At 40.9% G+C, this 13685-nt stretch overlaps 1 protein-coding gene across 1 annotated transcript in view; it reads left to right on the top strand.

Annotated features, from left to right (window-relative positions):
- Positions 1-11699, top strand: part of CYS1 (cystin 1) — a 30123-nt gene extending 18424 nt beyond the window's left edge. The window contains exons 2-3 of the mRNA XM_027850479.1: positions 5423-5472; positions 9052-11699. Coding sequence (XP_027706280.1) covers positions 5423-5472; positions 9052-9157 — 156 coding nt within the window. The 3' untranslated portion in view covers positions 9158-11699. The remainder of the gene's footprint in view (positions 1-5422; positions 5473-9051) is intronic.
- Positions 11700-13685: the final 1986 nt, after the last annotated feature.

Raw genomic sequence — 13685 nt, 5'->3', positions numbered from 1 at the left:
ACACACACACACACACACACACACACACACACACACACACACACACATACAAGTATAAGTGCAGAAGCATTATATAAGAGCTAAAGAAAGAAAGATCACTTTTGCTGGGGAGGATATAATCAGGGAAAGCTTCAGGAAGGGGGTGGCCATTTGGATTTTGACCTTGAAGGATGTATAGAAATTCAAATAAGATAATGGGTATGAGATGCTTTATATTCCATTGAAGCTTACTTGTATAGAATGTTTTTATTAGTTTAATTCACAGCTCTAACAGAGTTTAGTTGAAAACCTCATAGCTCAGCTGAGACTCATGTTCCAAAACAGTATAGCCAATAGATATATTTTTTCCCAGGTCTGCTGACAAACTTTAGGTCTACTATTATTTGGCCTTATAAAGAATGGTGATGGCATGCACTGTGCCATCCACACACTCTTGCTTGGGGCTCATTGACCTGGCAGTACCTAAGGCATGTTGGTGATGGCCTATGATGATTAACATCCCTTATTTGGCAAGAGCAAGCCCCAGATAGTTAATACACATTCTCTCCCTTGGCCTATATTTGAAGCCTTTTCAGTTTGGCAGGGTTTACCAGAACATTCCCCAGCTAGTCTTTGTGAGAGAAATAAACAGCTATTGGGTGCATCAATGAATTTCCAGAGAGAAACAGTCACACGGCCACAGTGTCCAACATTTCTCTACTAACCTACTAGCCCCTTAGGTATGGCTACTGACTAATCTGAGTAACAAGGAAGTCACAAGTCATTTATCCAAAAGGCAATAGGAAGTTCAAAGGTTCAGACAGATCCCAAGATTACAGGATTACAGAATGGAACTTAAGAGGTAGAAGAGACTTTGAAGGCCTTCTAGTCCAACCTCTTCATTTTTCAGTGAGGGAAATAAATATCCAAAGATTTCAAGTGACTTGCCCTATATAACCCAGGTAATAAGAGTCAGAGATGGGATTTGAACCCAAGTGTTCTGATTTCAAAACCATTGAGTATCAGGGGAAGTATGCAACCCTGTGAATTTACAGATGAGGAAATTGAGAATCAAGGAGGTTAAGGGACTTGCCCTAGGTCACACAGGTATTGAGAATTAGAGGTAGGATTTGAACCCAAGTCCCCTTGCTTAGAGCCACTGCTCTTTGCATTGAATTTCAAGAAAGAAGAGGTTGCAATAAGGTTTAGTGGAAGTACCACCGTATTTGGAGTCAGAGGACCTGGGTTTGAATCCCAGCTTTATGGCTTACTAGCCATGTGACTGTGGACAAATCAATCCACCTCTGGGGATCTCACTTTCTTTAAAATGATGGCCTTTGACTCCAAGGTGCCTTCCAGTTCTAGAAGTTATGGCTTCTTATAGATTCTGAGGACTGTAAAGGACTTTAGGGATCAGTAGAAAGAGCCTTGGTTCTAGAATCAAAGGAACTGGTTTCAAATCCCACCACTGACTCTTACTACCTACATGACCTTGGAAAAATCACTTAACCTACCTGGGCCTCACTTTTCTCATCTACAAAATAAGGCAACTGGACTAGATAGTTTTTGAGGTCCCATGCAGCTCTTTATCTATGATCTTATGGTATAATATCTAGAAAAGGAAACTAAGGGTCAGTGAAAGGGAAATGACTAGCCCAAGGTCTCATGGATAGTCATCAACAGAGTTGGGATTCAAATGCTATCTCCAGATTCCCAGCTCTTTCCAAAGACCCACAGTCATGTTTGTTAGTTGCCAGATTTTCAAAGCAGATTCATGGATCAAAATATTGTAATAATGAAGGAGGAAACAGAACTGAGAGTCAGTTGGGGAACAGTGGGAGGAAGGGATTTGGGGAACAGTGGGAGGAAGGGATTTAGAGAACATGAGGTGGATTTAAGATGCTTCAAGGATCAATGATTTCATCAGTGTGGGCACCTCCTTCATTGACTTGGCTTACCGTCCACACCTCAGTAGATGATTTTCATAAATGACCCTCCCCTCCCCAAATTCACTACCTATATAGAATAGCATCCCAGTAATGAGCCTCTATGAAATGAGTCAGACTGTTCCTCAGAAAATAGACATGCAGGCAACTACCAAGTCCATATGTGAAGTCCTCCCAGCTTGGTAGGAACTGGCAGAATTTATCCTCTGCTGTCCAAACCTTTGGGAGCCCAGGATGATCTTCAAGCCATGATGAACCATCAGAAGACTTTGGTAGCTGGAATTGAGGTAAGATAAGCAAAAAGGCAGGTGTGTTCAATTGGTTGCCCTCTTCCATGACCAATTTGGCAATCAATCCGACTTGGTCCTAGTATAAAACCAGATGGTACCCAACCAAGTTCAACATCTCAATAGCCAAAGAAAAATAACTGAGCCTTTTGCTCTCCTTCTGGTATGGCTGCAGGTGTCAGTGGGCAGGGTTTCTGAGAAGAGCTGCTCAGAATTGCTGAATTGACAGAAGCTGTTATGTTCTCTGAACTTTCAGACAAGAGAAGGCAGTGAACTGGTTGGAACAGTCACATGAGCTTCTATTTTAAGTGTAGTTAAGGTCCTAGGTTATGAAGTTAGAAGGGACCTTAGAGATCAACTAGCTGAAGCTCCTCATTTTAACAATGAGAAAATTGAGGCCCAGAGAAGTGAAATGATTTGTACAAGGTCACAAAGGTAGTAAATAGCAGGACTAGAATTTGAACCTGAAATTAGAGGTAACTAGAAGGTTCAGTGCATGGAGTGCCAGGCTTGGAACCAGGAAGACATGAGTTCAAATCCTGCCTCAGCCATTTACTACCTGTGTGACCTTGGGCAAGTCATTTAACCTCTCAGCCTCAGTTTCCTCATCTGAAAATGGGGATCATAGTAGCACCTACCTCACCAGATTGTGGTGAGGATCTAATGAGTGAACACATATAAAGCACTTTGTAAACCTTTAAGTACTACATAAATTCCAGTTGTTATTATTATTGTTGTTATTATTTCTTTGACCCCAAATTCAACCTTATTTTCATTACCACTTCTCCACTGGACTTCACCTAGAGCCTGAACACTACCCTTCAAGGAGGAATCCCCAACATGGGCGTGGATATTGTCACCACGCCTAAGAACCATACATTGTAATGTCATAGCCTAGAAGGTTCACCAACCGGATTTACAGGAAGGAAAGAGAGAGGTTTATTTTCAAATTATCATTAACACTTCACTCCTGTTAATGCCACCACCTCCATTTAGAAACTCCTCTAGTTCCCCCTTTCCCACAGGACAAAGTGCAAACTTATTAGCCTGATATTCAAGGAGCTAAAGCCATTAACTTGCCATTTTTGTGCCCCCGTACAAACAGCATAGAACATACCTTCCAATAAACTTTTAAAAACAAATGCAGTTGGAGGAGGAGAGAGGCACCTCTTGGAGAGACATGGGACTGTTTCTTAGACATTTTTCTATCCCCAACAACACTTACAGTAGTGTACTAATTACTTGGAACAAGTAATAATTTTTTGAGACATGCCAAGCTTATTGGCACTCCTATTTTAATAAATGGAAATGGTTAAATATCCTTCTGAATGTCCAGGGATCCCATATGCACACCACCAGGTCACTCTTTCCAGTCTGGTGTAGGGAGGTTTGATATCTGGACTAGATTGAAAGTAAGGTTTTTGACACTTACTAGCTGTGTGACCCTGGGCAAGTCACTAACCCCTATTGCCTCGCCAACAAAAGCAAAATAAAAAAAAAAAGTAAGATCTTTGAGGTGGCCATTGCCTAAAGGGACAGAAAGAAGACTGTGTTATGGAAGTCCTAACAGTGCTTTTTTCCACCCAGTAACTGCATAGACACTTCTCTTGGGGAGAGCATGGAACTAAAAAGATCATTGACCTTTAACTAGAAACAAAACATTTCATTCCTAACTGAAAGCATCCATTCACTGATAAAACATACCTTCAGTCCATCACTAGTAAGGGAGGGAAACAACTGTCTTCTAAGAGCTGTATCATGGGGAGGATGCATTGGCAGTCTGCCATTGTTGGTACTATATAATAAACACACAGTCTTTATATTCAGCAGCATCACAGAGATAGGCAATTTTGACAATTTTCTGCATTTGTGTATTCAAAAATAGTCTGAATTTCCTTCTTTAAAGGTTTAATACTTTAGTGGCTTCATATAGGAGACTTTGACATATTAGTCCATTCTGGCCACTTGACTTTCCCAGAAGCAGCATTACCACCTGTCGAAGACTGTGCCAGACTGTCCCAGAGTCCCAGACATTCTTGGGGTTACAGGTAATAATTTTGACATGCTTGCATCTTGTGACAGCAGTGATCATGGTGGAATGAATCTACTGACACTAGGCTGATTCTGAAGTCTGACCTTGACCAAGGGAAACTGGCTGGAGCTGGTTTCCCTAATTTTAGTTAATCCCCTGCCAGTGGAGTGCTAGATTTCATGCCATAGATGTTGGTTTCATTGGTTTCTTTTGTTGCACTTTAAATTCTGTGGTTTGAAAGAATGGATATTACTTGAAGGAAATGTGTAAAATTTGTAGCACACATTTCGAGACATTGCAATAACTGTTGGCTTGGTAAAGTCAAGGGTTTCAAAGATCATTCAAGCCCACAATGAAACAGAATCAGCTGCTAGGAAGCACAAAGGAAAATGTAGTCAAAAATGAAAAACAATGCCAAGAAATGGCACCAACTAAATGTAAGGGTCTATACTAGGCACTGGAGATAGAAAAAACAACATAGTCCCTGACATCAAAGAACTTACCTTTAGTATTAGCATTCAAAGTGCTCCACAATCTAGTACACCTTCCCTTTCCAAATTTACATCATAAAATTTTCCCTCTATATACTCTATACTGTAGCCAAATGACCATGCTCTGATTCCTAAACTTGCCTTTTGCTTTCCCACTTCTGTGTTTGCTTATGCTGTTCTTTCTATATACCTGAAATGACCCCCCCAATTCTTCATATATTGAATTTTAATTATTCTTTAAAGCCCAGTCCAAATGCCACCTCTTCCATGATGCCTCCCCGATCCCCAATTCCCCAAGCCATTAATGATCTTCATCCACAGACCTCAGCATGGTTTTTGTTTTTGTAAATCTCTAAGGTGGTTATCATGTAATACACAATATCGATATCTGTTTGTATTTCATCCCTTTAGTAAGCTATAAACTATATGAGGGAAGGCACTAAGTCCTACCCAAACTTTAGGTCTCTTCCTGTACCTAGCACAATGCTCTGTATACATCAGGTTCTTAATAAATAAGTTTGCTGAATAAATGAATGGAAAAAATGAGGTGCTAATCTCAGTTCTTTAATGTTATATTGTATGTTTGAGGGTAGGAGTTGTCACCATCTCACAGCAAGTATTTGACTTGGATATTTCATTGATCATTCTGATAGTTCTCTGATGCTTCTTCATTTTATTATTCCCAAGGTATCTCCTGTACAGAGCACTCAGGATATAGAGAACAATAACACCTTTGAGTAAGTATCATGGAAATCCTGTTTTTACCAGTATAATGGGGAGATTAACCAATGAGGGTCCAGTCATTAGAGCATGACTGTTCTGCAGACAATTAGTAGACTTTTAATTATCATATCAATACCAGTCCCTCAAGTCACTTCTATCCCTCCCAAACCCACCTGGAGTCACTTTTCTAGTCCTTGACCTTATATTTATATCCATTTGGTGATTTCATCAGTTCCCATGAGTTGAATTATCATCTCTATTCAGATGACTCCAAAATGTATATATATCTACACCTATGAGTCTGAATTTCTTATCACCAACAACCTGCTGGATATATCCATCCAGATATCCCACTTGCATCTCAAACTTAATATATACAAAATCAAACTTATTATCTCTCCCATTCCCCCAAACTTACCTCTTATTAAACTTTCCTTATTTCTGTTGAGGGTAACACCCAGCGATTTGCTGGGGCCAGCTCTAACCAGCTTGAAAGAAGATTATCAGATTTCAAGTGCAAGTATTTATACCTTAGAAATCATCAATCTCTACAAATCAGGGCTTGGTTTATTGTTTTGTTGATTATCTAGACTTAAGAAAATGTTAATGATACACATTCAACTTAGAAATACATGTGCATTTTTTCCAGCTAGGCCAGTGGTTATACATTTTACCAGCATACTCCTGATACTACCACTCTTCTAGTCACCCAGATTGGCAACCTTGAAGTCATCCTCTTCCTTACACTACATATCCAAGCAGTTTTCAAGTCTTTATCCATTGTACTTCCATAATATATCCATCTTTTCTCTCTACTCCTTGTTGGCCTGAATTCAGGCCCTTATTATCTCAGATCTAGACTCTCATTAGAAGGCTAGCCTCCTAATTATTCTTCCTGCTTCTGGTCTCTCCTTTTTCCTATCCATCCTCTATGCAGCTGCCAAAATATTCTTCCTAAAGTACAGGTCTGACCATGTCACCATGGTCACCACTCCACCCACACACCCTCTAGCCAAACAAGTCTCTTTGATGCTGCCCAAACACAACATTCCCTTTTCTGCTTCCATGTCTGTTCTCCCATGCCTGGAGCACATACTCTTCTTACCTCTGCTACTTAGAATCTTCAGCTTTCTTCAAAAATCAGGCTCAGGTTTCACCTCCTATACAAAACTTTTCTGGACCCCACTCACTGTTAGTATTGTCTCCATCCTCAGGTTATCTTATATTACTTAGCTGCTTCTATGTCATATTTCCTGGTAGAAAGTAACCTCCATGAAGGTAAGGAATAGTTTGGCAGAGACAGGCCCTTTCCATTCTACCATGCTGCTTCCTTTATCCTGTCATTCACAAACCATCAGTCATCACCCAGCACTGCTGAAAGGGATCAGGTTCCTGGATCTACTACAAATTCACCTCATTTGAATTTCCCCCATTAGACTGGAAGCTCCTTAGAACTCTCTTTTTCCTTCCTTTGTATCATCAGCACTTAGCATAGTGTCTGGCGCATAGTAGGTGCTTAGTAAATGCTAGTTGACTAACCAACTGCATACCCAACATCTAACACAGTACCTTGTGTATAGTAGATGTTTAATACATTCTCGTTGAATTGGACTCAATACAGCATGTTAGAGACAGAAATGGTAGAGTCTTAATATAATGGTCCCACTGTCATTGATTACAAGGATAAATTGCTATGAAAACATTGTAAAATATCTCCCATTTCTCACCTATTTGTTGCCCTTTTCCTGTTCAGCTATAAATACTGCTGGAGGTCATAAGGCACAGCAGGCATTCAGTGACTAGGCAGCAATAACTCTTTGTTCTTCCAAGGACCTTAGTCACACACTACAGCCAGGTCAGTCAGGCTGTAAAATAGTGTCTATTCAGTTATTAGAAACCACTACAGTGATAATGGGTACAAGTCAACTTCTTTCTTCTCCCATCTAAGCCAACTCTCAATCTCTAACATTCAACTCCCCACACATACACCAAACCCTAATCCCCACCCCTGCCAGAGGAAATCTAAGAACCTCTCTCCACTCTGACTCCTGGGCCCACTCCCCTCTTCCCAATGGTGGTGGGTTCAGACACCCAGGCCTTGCTATCTACTCTGTAGCTGTACCTTTATGACCCATACCTTTTCATAGACTTAGAAGCTAAACTCTCCTAAATGTGTTATCTTCCCCATTAGAAAAAATATATAGCTAGTATTTGTATAGCCCTGTAAGGTTTGCAGAGCATATTACATATCTCATCTCTTTTGAACCTTATGACCAACAATGTGAGGGAGATACTATTATTACCCCTGTTTTTCAGATGAGGAAGCCGAGGCTCAGAGAGGTTATGTGACTTCCCCAAGGTCACATAGCTAGTAAGCATCTGAGTCAGGATTTGAAATCCTGTCTCCCTCCTGACTCCAGGTCCAATGCCCTATCTACTGTACCACCTGGCTGCCTCCTTGACAACAGGGACTCTCTTCTTTCTGTTTGCATAACCAGCGCTCAGCACAGTGCTTGACACATATTAAGTGCTTAATAAATACTTGTCATTCATTCATTCTAGGAAACCAAAGGCAAAAGAGCTATTTCCCCTGCATCCTATGAGCTTCCATCTTGCACCAAGAAGATGGGCAAAGAGGCCTAAGTGAACCATTAGACAACTTAATTTAGTGGAAAGAGTACCTAACTGGGCCTGAGGGTACCTCATATCATACCTTAGTTAGAAGAAAGGAAACAAGCATTTAGTAAGTACCTACTTTGTTCCAGGCACTGTGCTAAGCACTTTATAAATATCTCCCTTGATCCTCACAGCAACCCTGAGAGGTAAGTGCTGTAAGTATCCCCATTTTACAGTTGAGGAAACTGAGGCAAACAAGTTAAGTGATTTGTCCAGGCTCACACTGCTGGTGACTGAGGCCACATGTGAACTACCAAAAAAAAAAAAAAAAAAAACCAAATCTCAAAACTAACAATGTAACGTTGGATAAATTAACTCTTCCCTTGACCTCAGTTTCCCCACTCCCAATAATAATAGCTCCCATTGATATAGCACTTTAAGGGTTGAGGGAGGTAGTATAAGTACGATTGATTATCCTTATTTTGCAGATAAGGAAACCAAGGTTCAGAGACATTAAATGAATTGCCCAGAGTCACATCCATAAAATGAAGGGAATGGCTCAGATGACCTCTAAGGTCCCTTCCAGTTTTATCATGGTTTTATTCTCTGGGGAGGTAGCATGGTATATTAACTAGAGTGCTGAATTAGAAATCTAAAGACCTGTTTTCAAATTCTGGCTATGACACTTACCAGTTCTCTGTGCCTCACCTGTAAATGAGGAGATTAGACTAGGTAATCTCTGTTTCTTGGATCTTGTGATGTATAGTATTTGTGCTTTGGGCCAGACTTATTTTTATTTAAAGTTTTCTTTATCAGCTGGCCCTAGAACCTCTGAATATGCATTCGGGATGTGTGCCTGAGCCCATCCCATGGGACCAAATTGAGATTTCCAGTCTCTAAGACTAGTCCCCCCCTAACAGTGCTCTGCCTGACAGACCTTGCTCTTAAACATCCCTGCTATGTCTTTTTACCCACAGGACTTCTACCAGAAGCAGCAAGAGGCCTGAAAGACAAACTCCCATCTTGTACGACTGCTCAGAAGAGGAGCTGATGGCAAGCATTGAGCGGGAGTATGGCCGCTGAGAGTTGACACGAGCCAGGGAAGACTCTTGATTTTGGAGGACAGCCCCTGAGCAGTGAAAAAGGCACATTGTCCATGGAGATGGGAGGCAACATCAGCTTCTGTCCCTGCCCCTTCTCCCCATCAGCCAGGAGCTCACACAATACATAACCCAGTGGGGTCAAGTTATTCCTCCACTAAGGGAATCATCTCTAGTAGGCAACTGGTCAGTGGGGAGGAAGGTGTAGAGCCTTCCAGTAAGACAGCAATCATTTTTGAAATGTATTTATAGATCCTTAGACTATTATGTCTTGATGGGACCTTCGAGATCATCTGGTCCAACATTAGTATTTTGCAGGTGAGGGAGCTGAGGTCCAGAGAGTCTTAAAGATAACTTCCTAAGATCATACAAGGTGCTAATGCTGACCAGAACTTGAAACTGGGTCTCTTGAGTATTCAGCCAGTACTCTTTCTGCTGTACTATCCTATATTCCACTTGATAGCTGGCTTTTAAAAATGTGACCTTTCAGAAGTCAGCTCCAAAAGGTAGTCTTTAGCATGGCTGGCCATCTCGCATTGTTGTCTGAAGTGTCTGGCCAAGGACTGACTGTATTGAGAATCATTCTTACATGGTATAGTGGAAAGAACACTGTCTCTGAGCAATCAGAGGACCTGAGCTCAATTCTCAACTCTAATATTTAGCAGCTGTGTGACCTTGGCCAAGTTACTTGTTGTCCAGTCATTTTCAGTCATTCCCTCCAGCTCTAGAGATATGATCTATAATGATCCAGACTGGATATTTGGCAAACTGAAGGGAAACTAAACTAGGGTGTTCTATAAGTAACCTGTTCCTCTGTTTATTCTTTTAAGTGTGGGGGTGGGGAGGGAAAACACTACATATTTAAATTCAAGAGACAGCCTTTTGGGACCAATTGACCCTTCATGGGGTCCCAGTTCCCTCATCTATGAAATGAAGGGGTTGAACTGGTCCCTTCCACCACTGACATTCCTGTGAATCTAAATATTTCCCTGATGTCTGAAAAACATCTCTGGCCTGGGCATAGAGACTGAAAGGCAGCTCAATACTACTTTATTTGAATGTGACTTTGGGTAAGACACTTCCTGTCACAGGGCCTTGTTTCCCCATCTGTAAAATGAAAGTGTTAGAGTAGATGACCTCAAAGATCCCTCCTAGCTCCCACACCAGCCAACCCTTGTAGCCTATGTGATCGCATCATTTCACTTATCTGGATCTCAGTTTCCTCATCTATAAAATAAAGGTAATAATACAACCACCACCCACCCCATTATAGGAAAGTGCTTTGTGAATCTTAAAGGGATATGCAAACATCAGTCATTTACTATTAGTCCCACGATCCAAATCACTACTTATTGACTGAGATGAGGTGAGGAGTCTGAATTCTAAATTCTAATTGAAAAATTAGTTTGTACTTTTAGACATTAGAGCATAAACCGTCCATTGTGCCTGGAATATAAGTGTCACATTGTCTACCACAAGGGAGAATGAATTCCAACAACACTTTATTTTAAGAAACTCTGTTACCAAAAGTAGAGATAAGATAAAAGACACGGAAATGCGTTTGAGGTTAAGTGGATTCCTTCTCCTCATAGTTGCTGTCCAGCTTTCAGGATCTCACTGTCACTGAATCTCAGAGCTGGAATGGATATAATCAGCCATCTAGTCCACTCATCCTGGAAAAAAAAAAATTCCCCACTACAACATAACTGGTACAGGATAGTCTTTAAAGATTCCAGTGATAAGGAACTCATTATTTCCCAAGGCAGCCGCTTCTACTTTGGAAAACCTCTAATGTTAAGAAGTTTAGGGTTTCCCCCCTGGTTTCAAGCCAAAATTTACTTCTTTGCGAATTCTATTCATCACTGGTTCTACACTCTGATAGGGCCAAATAGAACAATCTAATCCCTCTTGTACAGGAAAGCCTTTCAAATACTTGAAGACACCATGTTTGTTCCCCCTAACACACACACACACACACACACACACACACACACATACATACATACATACCCATTACTCCCCAGCCTTTTCTTCCCCAGGATAAACTTCCCCCGTTCCTTCATCTGATCTTCATATGGCACGGATTTAAGGCCCTTCACATTCCTGGCTGTCTTCCTCTGGATGCCCTCCAATTTATCGATTCCTTTCCTAAACTGTGGTACCCAGAACTGAATACAATATTCCAGCTATTGTCTGCTTCTCCATTCTACCCCTCAAGATGAGGCAGGATTTAGCCCCCTTGGCCTACAAGAAGGTAACCTCCTGACTCTCTGGAGATGGTTCAAAACTCAGTAAAATAGAAATTGCCAACTCCAAAAAAATAAAATAGAAATTGTCTACATCAACAGACCAAGTAGGTCCTCCCTGGTGACTAGGCCTTAAGAGGCTCTGAGTGCCTGAGATAGAGTCTCTGTCTCCCCTTCCTCAGCCACAGCTACATCTAAGGTCATGGACTCTAGAACTGGGAGAGACCTTAGAGAATGTCTAATTCAGGGGCAGCTAGGTGGCGTAGTGAATAGACCTCTGGCCTTAGAGTCAGGAGGACCTGAGTTCAAATCCAGCCTCAGACACTTAACACTAGCTTTGTGACCCTTGGCAAGTCACTTAACCCTGATCGCCCCACCAAAAAAAAAAAAAAAAAATGTCTAATTCAAGGCTTCCTAACCTGTATTGTGCCATAGACTCCTCTTTGGTAGCCTGGTGAAGCCTATGAGCCCATGAACACACATACACACTCACACACACACACACATACACACACTGTGTGTGTATGTGTGTAAATGTTAACTTTCAATTAGAAGCTATTGAAAATAAATATAATAAAACATAAATTATAATAAAATAAATAAAAATATTGAAAATAAATAAAATAGAAGTTATTGAAATAAAGATATAATTTTTTTCCATTCAAGTTCACAAACTCATGGACCTCAGGTTACCAACTGCTAATGAACTCCAAACCCCCAATTTGACTAAGGAGAAACCCATGGCCCAAATAAATGAAGTAACTTGCACAAAGTTGAATATATTCTAAGTAGCAGAACTGTGCTTGTTGAACCCAGGTCCTTTGATTCCAAATTCAGAGTTCTCTTTCTGTTCCACCACACTGACTCACCAGTGGGTGATTCATTGCCCACCACTGACCCATGGCAAAGGTGATGATCAGAGCTTTTCCCACTCCCACCCCCAAGTTCTGACCAACTTTGTTGAAAGAGCCTTTATCTTCAGACATTTTCCCACCTGCTCACATATAGTATTAATTCACTATCCATAATCAGGGCCAAAACCAGGATTCCTTTGAAAGGATCTTTTTAGTCTTCATGGGGACAGCCAGGTATCTAATAGTTAGCAAAGCTCTAGTTAGCTCCTCATCTCAAAGATACTTGCCAACCCTCCCTCGTTCCCCATATCTACAATGGCTCACCCATTGCTTACACATTTAGTGTAGCTATGACACAAACCCCATTCTTACCAATTTTTCTAAGAGTACCATACTGCCTATATTACCCAAGGAGACTAAAAAAAAGTGAGGAGGCACCGCTGGACTGGAAATTACAAACGACAAGTCCAAACAAGAACAATTACATGAAACTTATTAACAGGTATTTCACAAAAGTGGCAAGGCCTAAGGTGCTGTGATTATCCAGTGCTGGTCAGAGCCGTGATGGGCAAATCAACTTATTATTATTACTTTTCTTGGGCAATTCTGATTTAGGATCTTAGCCTCTGTGCTGGATGAGACCATAGAGACAGCTGGGGAAATAGGCTGAGAGAGGGGAAGGGACTTATCCAAGGCAACACAGTCATTCATAGAGACAAGATTTAAGCCCAGGTCCCCTGGCTCCAAATCCATTCAACCTACCTGCAGCAGCCAGCAGATTTTTCCTAAGGAGCTGGTAGATGGGAAAAAATACATGCATGCCACCCAAACCTCTCAGAGTTCAGCTCAAAACATTCCCAGAGCTGACGACTGTTTTCATTCAAGTGCCTGAGGGACAACTTTCCTTTTTGAAAGAAAGCATAAGCCCAATTTTTGCTCTTTCAGACTTCTTTCACTTTGGTTAGAGCTATTTCAGGAAGCAACGAGGTGCAAAGACATGTAGGTTTTTCTCAGCACAATGATTCTGATGATCCCTGGCTTTTGCTGCGCCCTCTCTGAAAAGCCAATGTTCCAGCTGTTGAGCCAATTTATATGAGAACGTCATCTGTCTATATATATCTAGGTCATATAACACATGTAGAAGGAAGGGAAATGGGACTATTTTTAATTAGAGAACATTCACCTTGGAGGAAAAAAAAAAACCCTGCTATCCTCAATGGATAAAATAACCATAGATAACTAAGTTGTACTAAGTATAACTGAAATGTTTTCATTACTATCTTAGTAATAAAAATCTTTTTTTGTGAAAAGAGGTGTTTTGTTTCATTTTTTACAGCCTTGTCTCAGATTTCACAGGTATTTTCTAATTCGACACTTGGTTATTTTGCACAAACAGAATAAATTAGCAAGG

This window comes from Vombatus ursinus, unplaced genomic scaffold (assembly GCF_900497805.2).
Source record: "Vombatus ursinus unplaced genomic scaffold, bare-nosed wombat genome assembly UNPS02009062.1, whole genome shotgun sequence".
Lineage (NCBI taxonomy): Eukaryota > Metazoa > Chordata > Mammalia > Diprotodontia > Vombatidae > Vombatus > Vombatus ursinus.
This window is presented reverse-complemented; position numbering and strand designations above follow the sequence as displayed.